Raw genomic sequence first — 12,627 nt, 5'->3', positions numbered from 1 at the left:
TCGAGCCACGGAGCGGGAGGGAGGACCGAGCCGGCCTGGAGGATAGGGGACATAGAGAGTCAAAGGATGCAGAAAGGGAGGAGAGGAGGGTTGAGGAGGCAGAATCAGGAGATAGGTTGGAGAAGGTTTGAGCAGAGGAAGAGATGATAGGATGGAAGAGGAGAGAGTAGCGGGGGAGAGAGAGCGAAGGTTGGGACGGCGCGATACCATCCGAGTAGGGGCAGTGTGGGAGGTGTTGGATGAGAGCGAGAGGGAAAAGGATACAAGGTAGTGGTCGGAGACTTGGAGGGGAGTTGCAATGAGGTTAGTGGAAGAACAGCATCTAGTAAAGATGAGGTCGAGCGTATTGCCTGCCTTGTGAGTAGGGGGGAAAGGTGAGAGGGTGAGGTCAAAAGAGGAGAGGAGTGGAAAGAAGGAGGCAGAGAGGAATGAGTCAAAGGTAGACGTGGGGAGGTTAAAGTCGCCCAGCACTGTGAGAGGTGAGCCGTCCTCAGGAAAGGAGCTTATCAAGGTATCAAGCTCATTGATGAACTCTCCGAGGGAACCTGGAGGGCGATAAATGATAGGGATGTTAAGCTTGAAAGGGCTGGTAACTGTGACAGCATGGAATTCAAAGGAGGCGATAGACAGATGGGTAAGGGGAGAAAGAGAGAATGACCACTTGGGAGAGATGAGGATCCCGGTGCCACCACCCCGACATCAAAACTATGAAATAACATCCAAAAAGTTTTTAACAAATCAAAATATATTTTATATTTGAGATTCTTCAAAGTAGCCACCCTTTGCTTTAATGACAGCTTTGCATATGAACATGTACCATGTTAGAAAATATGGTGCTTACTGCCAGTACTTTTCCCCAAGGTCTCTTGTCTCTACCCTCCAGCCCCACTGCCTGCTTTCTGTTTGCTTGTGTGGGGTGGTGTGTGGGGGTGGACAAGAGGAGAAGATTAGGTGTGTGTGGTGTGTGTGTGGGCGCATGGGCAGGGGGGCAAATTCAGGGAAAGCCTCCAGTGAACCGTACAGCTTAGACCGTTAAAACGTTAGTGTTTGTCGGCATGTCCGTGTATGTGTGTGTCATCTCCGGGCATGGTGGTAAGCAATCCTGTTTTCTCTCCGGCAGGCGTTCAAAGACTACACCAGTGATGATATGAATGTAGTCCCAGAGGACCGGGTGTGGGTGAGAGGGTGGTTCCCCATCCTCTTTGAGCTGTCCTGCATCATCAACAGGTGTAAACTGGACGTCAGGACCAGGTGAGAAGAGTTTCAGTCCTGTGCCATCCTAGATGGGAATATTAAGTCTGAACTGATGGGTGTACTGTTGAGTAAATGTGTGTGTGTGTGTCAGGGGTCTGACGGTGATGTTTGAGGTGATGAAGACCTATGGACACACCTTTGAGAAACACTGGTGGCAGGATCTGTTCAGGATTGTCTTCAGGATCTTTGACAACATGAAGCTGCCTGAGCAGCAAACTGAGGCAAGTCTCTACATCCCAAATACCCATTCATCAAAGACCCAGCTTTATCTCCTGTGTAACCAATGCCTATTTCCATATGTACACCATTGGTTCCACAATTTACAGCACCAATCCCTGGGTACAACTAGTATCCAGTACCAATTGCTACAATGACTAGATTATGCCCAGAGGCACTGGTGTAACCGTTGTAAACCCTTCTGTGGTGTTTTGGTCTGCCAGAAAGCAGAGTGGATGACGACGACCTGTAACCACGCACTTTACGCCATCTCTGACGTGTTCACGCAGTACTTTGAGTCGCTCAGCGATGTTCTGCTGGATGACATTCTGGCACAGCTCTACTGGTGTGTTCAGCAAGGTGAGGAAAGACAGACACCTTCAGTCCTGGGTTTATACTGAGTACACCTCCATTCAGTCCTGGGTTTATACTGAGTACACCTCCATTCAGTCCTGGGTTTATACTGAGTACACCTCCATTCAGTCCTGGGTTTATACTGAGTACACCTCCATTCAGTCCTGGGTTTATACTGAGTACACCTCCATTCAGTCCTGGGTTTATACTGAGTACACCTCCATTCAGTCCTGGGTTTATACTGAGTACACCTCCATTCAGTCCTGGGTTTATACTGAGTACACCTCCATTCAGTCCTGGGTTTATACTGAGTACACCTCCATTCAGTCCTGGGTTTATACTGAGTACACCTCCATTCAGTCCTGGGTTTATACTGAGTACACCTCCATTCAGTCCTGGGTTTATACTGAGTACACCTCCATTCAGTCCTGGGTTTATACTGAGTACACCTCCATTCAGTCCTGGGTTTATACTGAGTACACCTCCATTCAGTCCGGGGTTTATACTGAGTACAGCTCCATTCAGTCCAGGGTTTATACTGAGTACACCTCCATTCAGTCCTGGGTTTATACTGAGTACACCTCCATTCAGTCCGGGGTTTATACTGAGTACACCTCCATTCAGTCCTGGGTTTATACTGAGTACACCTCCATTCAGTCCTGGGTTTATACTGAGTACACCTCCATTCAGTCCTGGGTTTATACTGAGTACACCTCCATTCAGTCCTGGGTTTATACTGAGTACACCTCCATCCCTCTTTCTTGTGCATATTTCCTCTCCTTTTTTCTTTAAGGAGTGGGTCATTTTTTGTTTGACTGGATAAGATGGAGGTAGAGAGTATAGATAGAGAGTGTAGTGAAATAGCAGTAGGATGGATTTGAACCCATGTTGCAGCGGTATATGTGATCCAGATGCGTATGGACTGCTAAACCAGCAGTCCCTCACTTATTCTCTCTCTTTTCTTGACTCCCCCTCTCCGTCTCGGCCTAGATAATGAGCAGTTGGCCCGGTCAGGCACCAACTGTCTGGAGAACGTGGTCATCCTGAATGGAGAGAAGTTTACTCCGGAGACCTGGGACAAGACCTGTAACTGCATGCTGGACATCTTCAAGACCACCATCCCACACGCGTAAGATACTGATGCAGGCTTTATTCATATCGCTGAGATTCATCTGGGAATATTGTCTGTGATGATTGTGTGTTATTGATGACCATAGTGATAGTAAACATGGAGAGCACCGAGTCATATTTATTTTTTTATAAAAATTTAAAAATCCTTTATTTAACTAGGCAAGTCAGCTAAGAACAAATTCTTATTTTCAATGACGGCCTAGGAACAGTGGGTTAACTGCCTTGTTCAGGGGCAGAACGACAGATTAATTTTCGCTTGTCAGCTCAGGGATTCAATCTTGCAACCTTTCGGTTACTAGTCCAACGCTCTAACCACTAGGCTACCTGCCGCACCAGTATAAACTTCATATGAAGACACATCCAATAAGAAGGGACGGGAGAGGTGGTATTTAATGGCCGTGGTCACTTCTACCATTGTTTAGTTAACAGAGTGATATCTGACTGTCTGTGTATGGTATAACACTGTCATGCTGTGTAAAAGTAGAGTAGCACTGTCCTGTCACATATCGTACCTCTCTGCCCTCTTGTCAGGCTGTTGACATGGAGACCAGCAGGAGCAGAAGGAGATCCCATGACACCACAAGACATATCAGACAGACAGCTGGTATGTTTCAAACCCTGACTATACTGTAGGTCTTCCAGTCAGTCTGGTGTATCTCTTATGCCAGATTAGACCTTACAGCAACGTAACCCAGTACCATGCAGACAAAATAACTTCTGCCCATGTGCCCTCAGGACTCAATTTCCCAGAAGTCCGTGGACATCCAGTCCCATTCCGAGGACCAACATTCCATCAACAGCGCAGAGAGGGTTACCATGGAGACCCGGCGGCAGAGTCAGTACAGCACAGGCATTTATGAGGACGGCCCCAGAAACAGGACCCCAATAAGTTAGTGTCTCTCTCACTTTTACCATTTTTACGCCTCGTGCAACTGGAGTGTTTTTCAACATTATGCTCATTATTTGAGTGTGTGTGTGTGTGTGTGTGTGTGTGTGTGTGTGTGTGTGTGTGTGTGTGTGTGTGTGTGTGTGTGTGTGTGTGTGTGTGTGTGTGTGTGTGTGTGTGTGTGTGTGTGTGTGTGTGTGTGTGTGTGTGTGTGTGTGTGTGTGTGTTCCACAGAGATCCAGGAGCAGCGGTTATTCTCAGCCTTGCTCATTAAGTGTGTGGTGCAGTTGGAGCTGATCCAGACCATAGACAACATGGTCTTCTTCCCTGCGACCAGCAGGAAGGAGGATGCTGAGAACCTGGCTGCTGCACAGGTAACGTCTCACTCCCTCTGTGGAGGATGAGAGGTATCACTGCTTCAGAACTTTGGGGAAGGACACATTTCTTGCTAAAATGTTTGTTTTTGCCAGATTAATTTTCAATAGCTTGGCTGGATGGACTGATCATTGAAAATGTTAAATGTTTCTACTGCAAAGTTTGGGAAACGCTGATGTACTATACAGTGGGGCAAAAAGTATTTAGTCAGCCACCAATTGTGCAAGTTGTCTAATGGTTGTGTATGTATGTGTTGGTTGTGTATGTATGTGTTGGTTGTCTAATGATTGTGTATGTATGAGTTGGTTGTCTAATGATTGTGTATGTATGAGTTGGTTGTCTAATGATTGTGTATGTATGAGTTGGTTGTCTAATGATTGTGTATGTATGTGTTGGTTGTCTAATGGTTGTGTATGTATGAGTTGGTTGTCTAATGATTGTGTATGTATGTGTTGGTTGTCTAATGGTTGTGTATGTATGAGTTGGTTGTCTAATGATTGTGTATGTATGAGTTGGTTGTCTAATGGTTGTGTATGTATGTGTTGGTTGTCTAATGGTTGTGTATGTATGAGTTGGTTGTCTAATGATTGTGTATGTATGTGTTGGTTGTCTAATGGTTGTGTATGTATGAGTTGGTTGTCTAATGGTTGTGTATGTATGTGTTGGTTGTCTAATGATTGTGTATGTATGAGTTGGTTGTCTAATGGTTGTGTATGTATGTGTTGGTTGTCTAATGGTTGTGTATGTATGTGTTGGTTGTGTATGTATGAGTTGGTTGTCTAATGATTGTGTATGTATGTGTTGGTTGTCTAATGATTGTGTATGTATGTGTTGGTTGTCTAATGGTTGTGTATGTATGTGTTGGTTGTCTAATGATTGTGTATGTATGTGTTGGTTGTCTAATGATTGTGTATGTATGTGTTGGTTGTGTATGTATGTGTTGATTGTCTAATGATTGTGTATGTATGTGTTGGTTGTCTAATGATTGTGTATGTATGTGTTGGTTGTCTAATGGTTGTGTATGTATGTGTTGGTTGTCTAATGGTGGTGTATGTATGTGTTGGTTGTCTAATGATTGTGTATGTATGTGTTGGTTGTCTAATGGTTGTGTATGTATGTGTTGGTTGTCTAATGATTGTGTATGTATGTGTTGGTTGTCTAATGATTGTGTATGTATGTGTTGGTTGTCTAATGGTTGTGTATGTATGTGTTGGTTGTGTATGTATATGTTGGTTGTCTAATGATTGTGTATGTATGTGTTGGTTGTCTAATGATTGTGTATGTATGTGTTGGTTGTCTAATGGTTGTGTATGTATGTGTTGGTTGTCTAATGGTTGTGTATGTATGTGTTGGTTGTGTATGTATGTGTTGGTTGTCTAATGATTGTGTATGTATGTGTTGGTTGTCTAATGATTGTGTATGTATGTGTTGGTTGTCTAATGGTTGTGTATGTATGTGTTGGTTGTCTAATGGTGGTGTATGTATGTGTTGGTTGTCTAATGATTGTGTATGTATGTGTTGGTTGTCTAATGATTGTGTATGTATGAGTTGGTTGTCTAATGAGTGTGTATGTATGAGTTGGTTGTCTAATGGTTGTGTATGTATGAGTTGGTTGTCAAATGGTTGTGTATGTATGTGTTGGTTGTCTAATGATTGTGTATGTATGAGTTGGTTGTCTAATGGTTGTGTATGTATGTGTTGGTTGTCTAATGGTTGTGTATGTATGTGTTGGTTGTCTAATGGTTGTGTATGTATGAGTTGGTTGTCTAATGGTTGTGTATGTATGTGTTGGTTGTCTAATGATTGTGTATGTATGAGTTGGTTGTCTAATGGTTGTGTATGTATGTGTTGGTTGTCTAATGATTGTGTATGTATGAGTTGGTTGTCTAATGGTTGTGTATGTATGTGTTGGTTGTCTAATGGTTGTGTAAGTATGAGTTGGTTGTCTAATGATTGTGTATGTATGTGTTGGTTGTCTAATGGTTGTGTATGTATGAGTTGGTTGTCTAATGATTGTGTATGTATGAGTTGGTTGTCTAATGGTTGTGTATGTATGTGTTGGTTGTCTAATGGTTGTGTAAGTATGAGTTGGTTGTCTAATGATTGTGTATGTATGTGTTGGTTGTCTAATGGTTGTGTATGTATGTGTTGGTTGTCTAATGATTGTGTATGTATGAGTTGGTTGTCTAATGGTTGTGTATGTATGTGTTGGTTGTCTAATGGTTGTGTATGTATGAGTTGGTTGTCTAATGGTTGTGTATGTATGAGTTGGTTGTCTAATGGTTGTGTATGTATGAGTTGGTTGTCTAATGATTGGGTATGTATGTGTTGGTTGTCTAATGGTTGTGTATGTATGTGTTGGTTGTCTAATGGTTGTGTATGTATGTGTTGGTTGTCTAATGGTTGTGTATGTATGAGTTGGTTGTCTAATGGTTGTGTATGTATGTGTTGGTTGTCTAATGGTTGTGTATGTATGTATGTGTTGGTTGTCTAATGGTTGTGTATGTATGAGTTGGTTGTCTAATGGTTGTGTATGTATGTGTTGGTCCTCTCCAGAGAGATTCTCTGGACGCAGCAGACGTACTTGTGGAGACCCAGGACCAGGGAATGTACCACTATCTGACCTCAGAACAGCTGTTCAAGCTGCTGGACTGTCTGCTGGAGTCCCACCACTTCGCCAAAGCCTTCAACGCCAACAACGAGCAGAGGACCACTCTCTGGAAGGCAGGTGGGTCACTCTGCACCAGAACAGAGGCGGTTATACCAGCATCCATCTATGGCTCTGCAGTGCACCACCCGAGGAATCTGCTAGAATGACATGAAGTAGAAGAGTGATGTTATGAATCTCAAATGGAATTCTTTGAACAATTGGCACAATGTCCCTCGTTTGTAGTCCCTAATTGTGATGGGCCTCTCTGTGACTGTAACGGGCAGTAACCACTCTCTCTCTCTGTCTGTTCCAGGTTTTAAAGGGAAGTCAAAGCCCAATCTGCTGAAGCAGGAGACCAGCAGTCTGGCGTGTGGCCTGAGGATCCTGTTCCGGATGTACACTGACGACAGCCGTCAGACTGCCTGGGAAGAGGTCCAGAGACAGCTGCTCAAGTAAGGAAGGACCGCCACGCCCCACCACCATATCACTGAATGGCGCCTGTCAAACTAAACAAATGCCCTCTGTAGTTCTTTTCTACTGCTTCCTGCTGTTGTTCTGCTCCTCTCCCTCTCACTAACGAGCCTTTCATCATGTCACGACAATCCCTGATCATCCTCTCACTGCACACACAAACCTCCCTCATGGAGCAGTGTGTGATGGGAATTACTGTATTTTCACATATGTCTGGAGGATGCCCAGAATGTGCTCTCGATTTACAAAAATGTTTTACAACTAATTTGCTGCTTTGTTGTGGGTGGAACTCTCTGCAAACATTACTTTTATTGAAATCCTATAAATGGAATGTCTGGGGTATTTAAGAACCAGGCAGCAGGCTGCTATCTACCAGAATAAACAACTTTCATAATTTTTCATGAGGGGGAGCAAGGGCATGTCAGACGCCTGTTATTTATGAAGGGCTGCTTGGAGAGGACAGGCTGCTTGGAGAGGACAGGCTGCTTGGAGAGGACAGGCTGCTGGGAGAGGACAGGCTGCTGGGAGAGGACAGGCTGCTTGGAGAGGACAGGCTGCTTGGAGAGGTCAGGCTGCTGGGAGAGGACAGGCTGCTAGGAGAGGACAGGCTGCTAGGAGAGGACAGTCTGCTGGGAGAGGACAGGCTGCTAGGAGAGGACAGGGTGCTAGGAGAGGACAGGCTGCTGGGAGAGGACAGGCTGCTTGGAGAGGACAGGGTGCTGGGAGAGGACAGGCTGCTGGAAGAGGACAGCCTGCTGGGAGAGGACAGGCTGCTGGGAGAGGACAGGCTGCTGGGAGAGGACAGGCTGCTGGGAGAGGGCAGGCTGATGGGAGAGGACAGGCTGCTGGGAGAGGACAGGCTGCTGGGAGAGGACAGGCTGCTGGGAGAGGACAGGCTGCTGGGAGAGGACAGGCTGCTGGGAGAGGGCAGGCTGATGGGAGAGGACAGGCTGCTGGGAGAGGACAGGCTGCTGGGAGAGGGCAGGCTGATGGGAGAGAGGGCAGGCTGATGGGAGAGAGGGCAGGCTGCTGGGAGAGGACAGGCTGCTGGGAGAGGGCAGGCATTGATCAGTCCATGTCATTAGAGGGGAGCAGAGTTAAATGGGGGGGGTGGGCACGCATCTCGATACGACACCCATGCTCTGTCCTGACCCTGACCACAGCTGTCCGAAGGACTGAGACAGAGTCACGCCTCTGTTTACTAGGGAATAGAGAAGTCACAGTCGCCGACGCAAAATGGAATTATCCACCAAAGCGAGAGTGGAATCAATAAATTGGTCCTGAGAGAGAATGACTGAGTCAGATTGTGTTGATGTATCGCCAACAGTCGATGACTCCCACTCTCTCCACTCATTTAGACAGCCTGTCTAAATGTGACAGCTATCTGAAATGTCTGGAATTGATAGTGGGTATTGTATATGGATCCACAAACAGACAGGATGCCGTTGTTATTACCGAGTCAACACAGTTGTCATCGCCTTGTCTCTTTTAGAGGATAACCAAGTAGCTATCATCTTGTCTCTTTCCGATTCACTTTGTATTAAAGGCAGTGTCTAGATTAGCAGGAAACTTTTAGGTTGTCGGTCTCTATGTGCATTCGTGTGTGAGGGAGAGAGAGAGAGAGAAAGAAGGGGGAGAGAGAGCGAGCCGGAGAGGGAGAGACAAAGGGAACACTCACTGAATTGCACTAAAGATGCGCAACAAACTGACACACACCACACAAACATAGCAGGGCATGCTAGAGGAGACTGCAACAGCAAACTGACACACACCACACAAACATGGCAGGGCATGCTAGAGGAGACTGCAGTAGCAAACTGACACACACCACACAAACATAGCAGGGCATGCTAGGGAGACTGCAGTAGCAAACTGAGCAGGGCATGACTGCAGTAGCAAACTGACACACACCACACAAACATAGCAGGGCATGCTAGAGGAGACTGCAGTAGCAAACTGACACACACCACACAAACATAGCAGGGCATGCTAGAGGAGACTGCAGTAGCAAACTGACACACACCACACAAACATGGCAGGGCATGCTAGAGGAGACTGCAGTAGCAAACTGACACACACCACACAAACATAGCAGGGCATGCTAGAGGAGACTGCAACAGCAAACTGACACACACCACACAAACATGGCAGGGCATGCTAGAGGAGACTGCAACAGCAAACTGACACACACCACACAAACATAGCAGGGCATGCTAGAGGAGACTGCAGTAGCAAACTGACACACACCACACAAACATAGCAGGGCATGCTAGAGGAGACTGCAACAGCAAACTGACACACACCACACAAACATAGCAGGGCATGCTAGAGGAGACTGCAACAGTACTGCAGGTTTGATTATGGCAGTGTTCTAAAATAACTAAAACAGATTTGGGAGGTGACTAGGTCATGGAGTGTTGGGGAACTGGAAGATGAGAAAGAGAGGAGGAGGAGGTGGAGGGATGAAGGGCTGGCAGATGGCGGTTCTGAGGAAAGGTCCAGGGTGAGGGCTAGAGGGAAATGCTGAGGTCATGGCTGCTCCTCTCCCTGTGGCTGGTGTAGTCAACTCATCAAACAATTTCACGTTGGCAGTGAAATAAGTCTGGGTGCTAATTAATTAGTGAATCGCATCTTAATCCTGTGTCACTGAAAAGTTTTCATATGGCAAATGAGTCATGTTGTTATGATCCCTTCCTATTTCCCTCTAGTGTGTGCAGTGAGGCAGTAGCCTACTTCCTGACTCTAACATCAGAGAGCCACAGAGAAGCCTGGACAAACCTGCTCCTCCTCTTCCTCACCAAGGTCCTGAAGATCAGTGATGACAGGGTAAGGATCTCAACCATTAACAACATTGACAGGCCATTGATCTGGTCAGGTCATTGTCAGTGACATGTTCAAGGAGACCTAACTCCGTCTTTGTATGGATATCAATCTGTATGTAGATGTTTTGTCTCTGTCTCTTGGTCCCCAGTTCAAGGCCCATGCATCCAGGTACTACCCTCTGCTGTGTGAGATCATGCAGATTGATCTTATCCCAGAACTGCGGTCCGTGCTGCGGAAGTTCTACCTACGCATCGGGATCGTGTTCCAGATCGCCCAGCAACCTGACACCTCCCAGCCCGAACAAGAACCAATGCCAGAACCAGGACTGGAAGTTGAGGTGGAGAGAGGGGAGGTGGCTGGAGAGGAAGCCCAGTGATGTTCCACTTGTAGCGGGCTGGCACCGAGACCTCTGGATAGGGAAGCCTGGAACTTGGAAGTCCTCCTCCCCTCTTGCCCTGGGTTTGTCTACAAACCCTTTAGGACAATGGTCTCCCATCCCCTAGGGTACTACAAGGGGTGCATCTGACCAGACTTCACCCCCTCTGGATTTGGCAGTTACCCAGAATCCCCCAGTACAGGAAACTGCCAGGGATCTCTACTGTGAACCTGACTGGTCATGTGACAGGAAATGCCCCCTCATTTCAGAGTAGGTTGAAGTTGCCCCTAGACACTCGACGGCCAGTTTTTGCATCCCCTTATGGTTAAGGTTAGAATATTGGGAGGTCAAGCTGATCTTGGATCCTATGAGCAACTTCTACCCGAAGCCCCTCGTATCACTGGAAGAATGGCTTGGCATTGTGTGAAGATCTGATTCTCCAATTCTACTGACTACTGCAGAATAACTATGATTATACAATTGGCCTACCCACCTTTCTGACTCCGAAGAGTCAAATATATTTCAAAAAGGTACTACAAGCTACTCTTGAGAATGAAATGGATACACATACATCATGCAATGCAAATGACGAATATTCAGTAATGTGAAATGTGACATTCTTACTCAATAATAATTCAGATATTTTCCTGGCTGCACCACTGATGGCTAACGTTAACACCAATAGCCCTGTGGATTAAAAATTAACTACAGAAATGGCGCTTTATAATGTAATCTCATAACACTGGATTTTATTTCGTTATTTTTTTCTGTATTCTGCTGCACTTGATCTCTTTATTGAAGATTTTTGCTTTTGTGATTATTTATTTTGACTGAACCATCTGTCCTGCAGTTTGTAATTGAACAATGACACGGCAGAAAGTTATGGGTAAATGATTCCATTTGATATGTTCTGAGACTGATAGTCGATAACTGGGACTCCTCCTAAAACTGGAAAAAAGGAGAGCAACTACGGGCCCATTCAGGAGGTTCCAACGTTCAAGATATAAATGTAGTGTGTAGATATGATTGTCATATACTACAAGGAATTATCAGCTCTATATACAACATTTCTATCTGCAATGCTTCTGAATAGGCCCCTGGTGTGAGCTGCTTCTGAATCACTGGTCTGTTTCCATGTTTCAAGTTAGTTTCCACTCTGTGTACAAATTTGAATAAATTCATAATATATTTAATATCCTTTTTCTTTTGTTTGGGGACATGCTGTATGTATAGAGTAAATTACGAATAATGTTAACTGTGGTTTAAAAGAAGACTTGTGAATGGGACGCATTCCTTGCTCACGGATGTGGAAAACAAAATGTATATGGTACAGCAATGTAAAGTTTTCTATGTTGAAAAAAGACTTCTGTACAACTTTCTGTACAAAACTGGTCATCATCCGACATTTTAATCAGGTTATAGGTCAATAAAGTTTTTGAACTTGATTTGTTTGGCCGTTTTGATTTGATTTGACTTGACTATATGGGTCGTTCCACCAATTCCACGCCTTTTTGAGAAGTGTGACTTGGTCCACCCCCCCAAAAAATTCAACATTCTGTCGAAGAGCACATGTTCAACTTCATAAAAAAACAAGTATTCCCATCTCAAGAGGTTAAATAAGTTACTAATAAAGTAACAGGGTTGATGATTTAATCTTCAAACTCATCCTTGATGACTTTAAATGCGTGTGGTTGTATTGTTTTAAATGGTCAAATCTCTTAAATCAGCCATAAATCCCTTTGTGACCAGGGGAATGGAAGCTTGTGTGCAACAATTGAATGCAAGGAAGAAAATAGGGACCTGCTTGGTAACAGGTTTGACGTCATGCGCGACCCACTCAGTGTACCAACACAAAACAACAGAAAATTATTTGACTAGATGTTCAATGTCACTTTTGAAAACAATAGTTAAGGAATAGTTTCACCATATTAAAACTAGAGTTCAGTTCACATAACAGGGTTGACCTTAAAATGAGGGACTTATGTATGATGGTGAAAACTTGGGATTAAGTAGACTGAAATCTTCCTAGAAGTGAAATGGGTTTGACAGAGGAACATGTCCATATGCTGAATTTATTACAGAATTATTCAA

The 12,627-nt window shown here is 44.9% G+C and overlaps 1 protein-coding gene across 4 annotated transcripts in view; it reads left to right on the top strand.

The window, feature by feature from the left end:
• The window catches only part of LOC118361189 (brefeldin A-inhibited guanine nucleotide-exchange protein 1-like), a 134,924-nt gene extending 122,943 nt beyond the window's left edge, over positions 1–11,981 (top strand). For all 4 annotated transcript variants that reach the window (XM_052483727.1, XM_052483726.1, XM_052483729.1 and 1 more), the window contains 11 exons: positions 1,121–1,251; positions 1,346–1,475; positions 1,695–1,830; positions 2,815–2,953; positions 3,487–3,559; positions 3,691–3,844; positions 4,076–4,215; positions 6,773–6,944; positions 7,180–7,318; positions 10,046–10,163; positions 10,309–11,981. In XM_052483727.1, coding sequence (XP_052339687.1) covers positions 1,121–1,251; positions 1,346–1,475; positions 1,695–1,830; positions 2,815–2,953; positions 3,487–3,559; positions 3,691–3,844; positions 4,076–4,215; positions 6,773–6,944; positions 7,180–7,318; positions 10,046–10,163; positions 10,309–10,536 — 1,560 coding nt within the window. In that variant the 3' untranslated portion in view covers positions 10,537–11,981. The remainder of the gene's footprint in view (positions 1–1,120; positions 1,252–1,345; positions 1,476–1,694; positions 1,831–2,814; positions 2,954–3,486; positions 3,560–3,690; positions 3,845–4,075; positions 4,216–6,772; positions 6,945–7,179; positions 7,319–10,045; positions 10,164–10,308) is intronic.
• The last annotated feature ends 646 nt before the right edge of the window (positions 11,982–12,627 follow it).

This window comes from Oncorhynchus keta, chromosome 28, assembly GCF_023373465.1.
Source record: "Oncorhynchus keta strain PuntledgeMale-10-30-2019 chromosome 28, Oket_V2, whole genome shotgun sequence".
Taxonomy (NCBI): Eukaryota; Metazoa; Chordata; class Actinopteri; order Salmoniformes; family Salmonidae; genus Oncorhynchus; species Oncorhynchus keta.
Note: the sequence above shows the minus strand (reverse complement) of the source record. Positions and strands in the feature narration are given on the sequence as shown.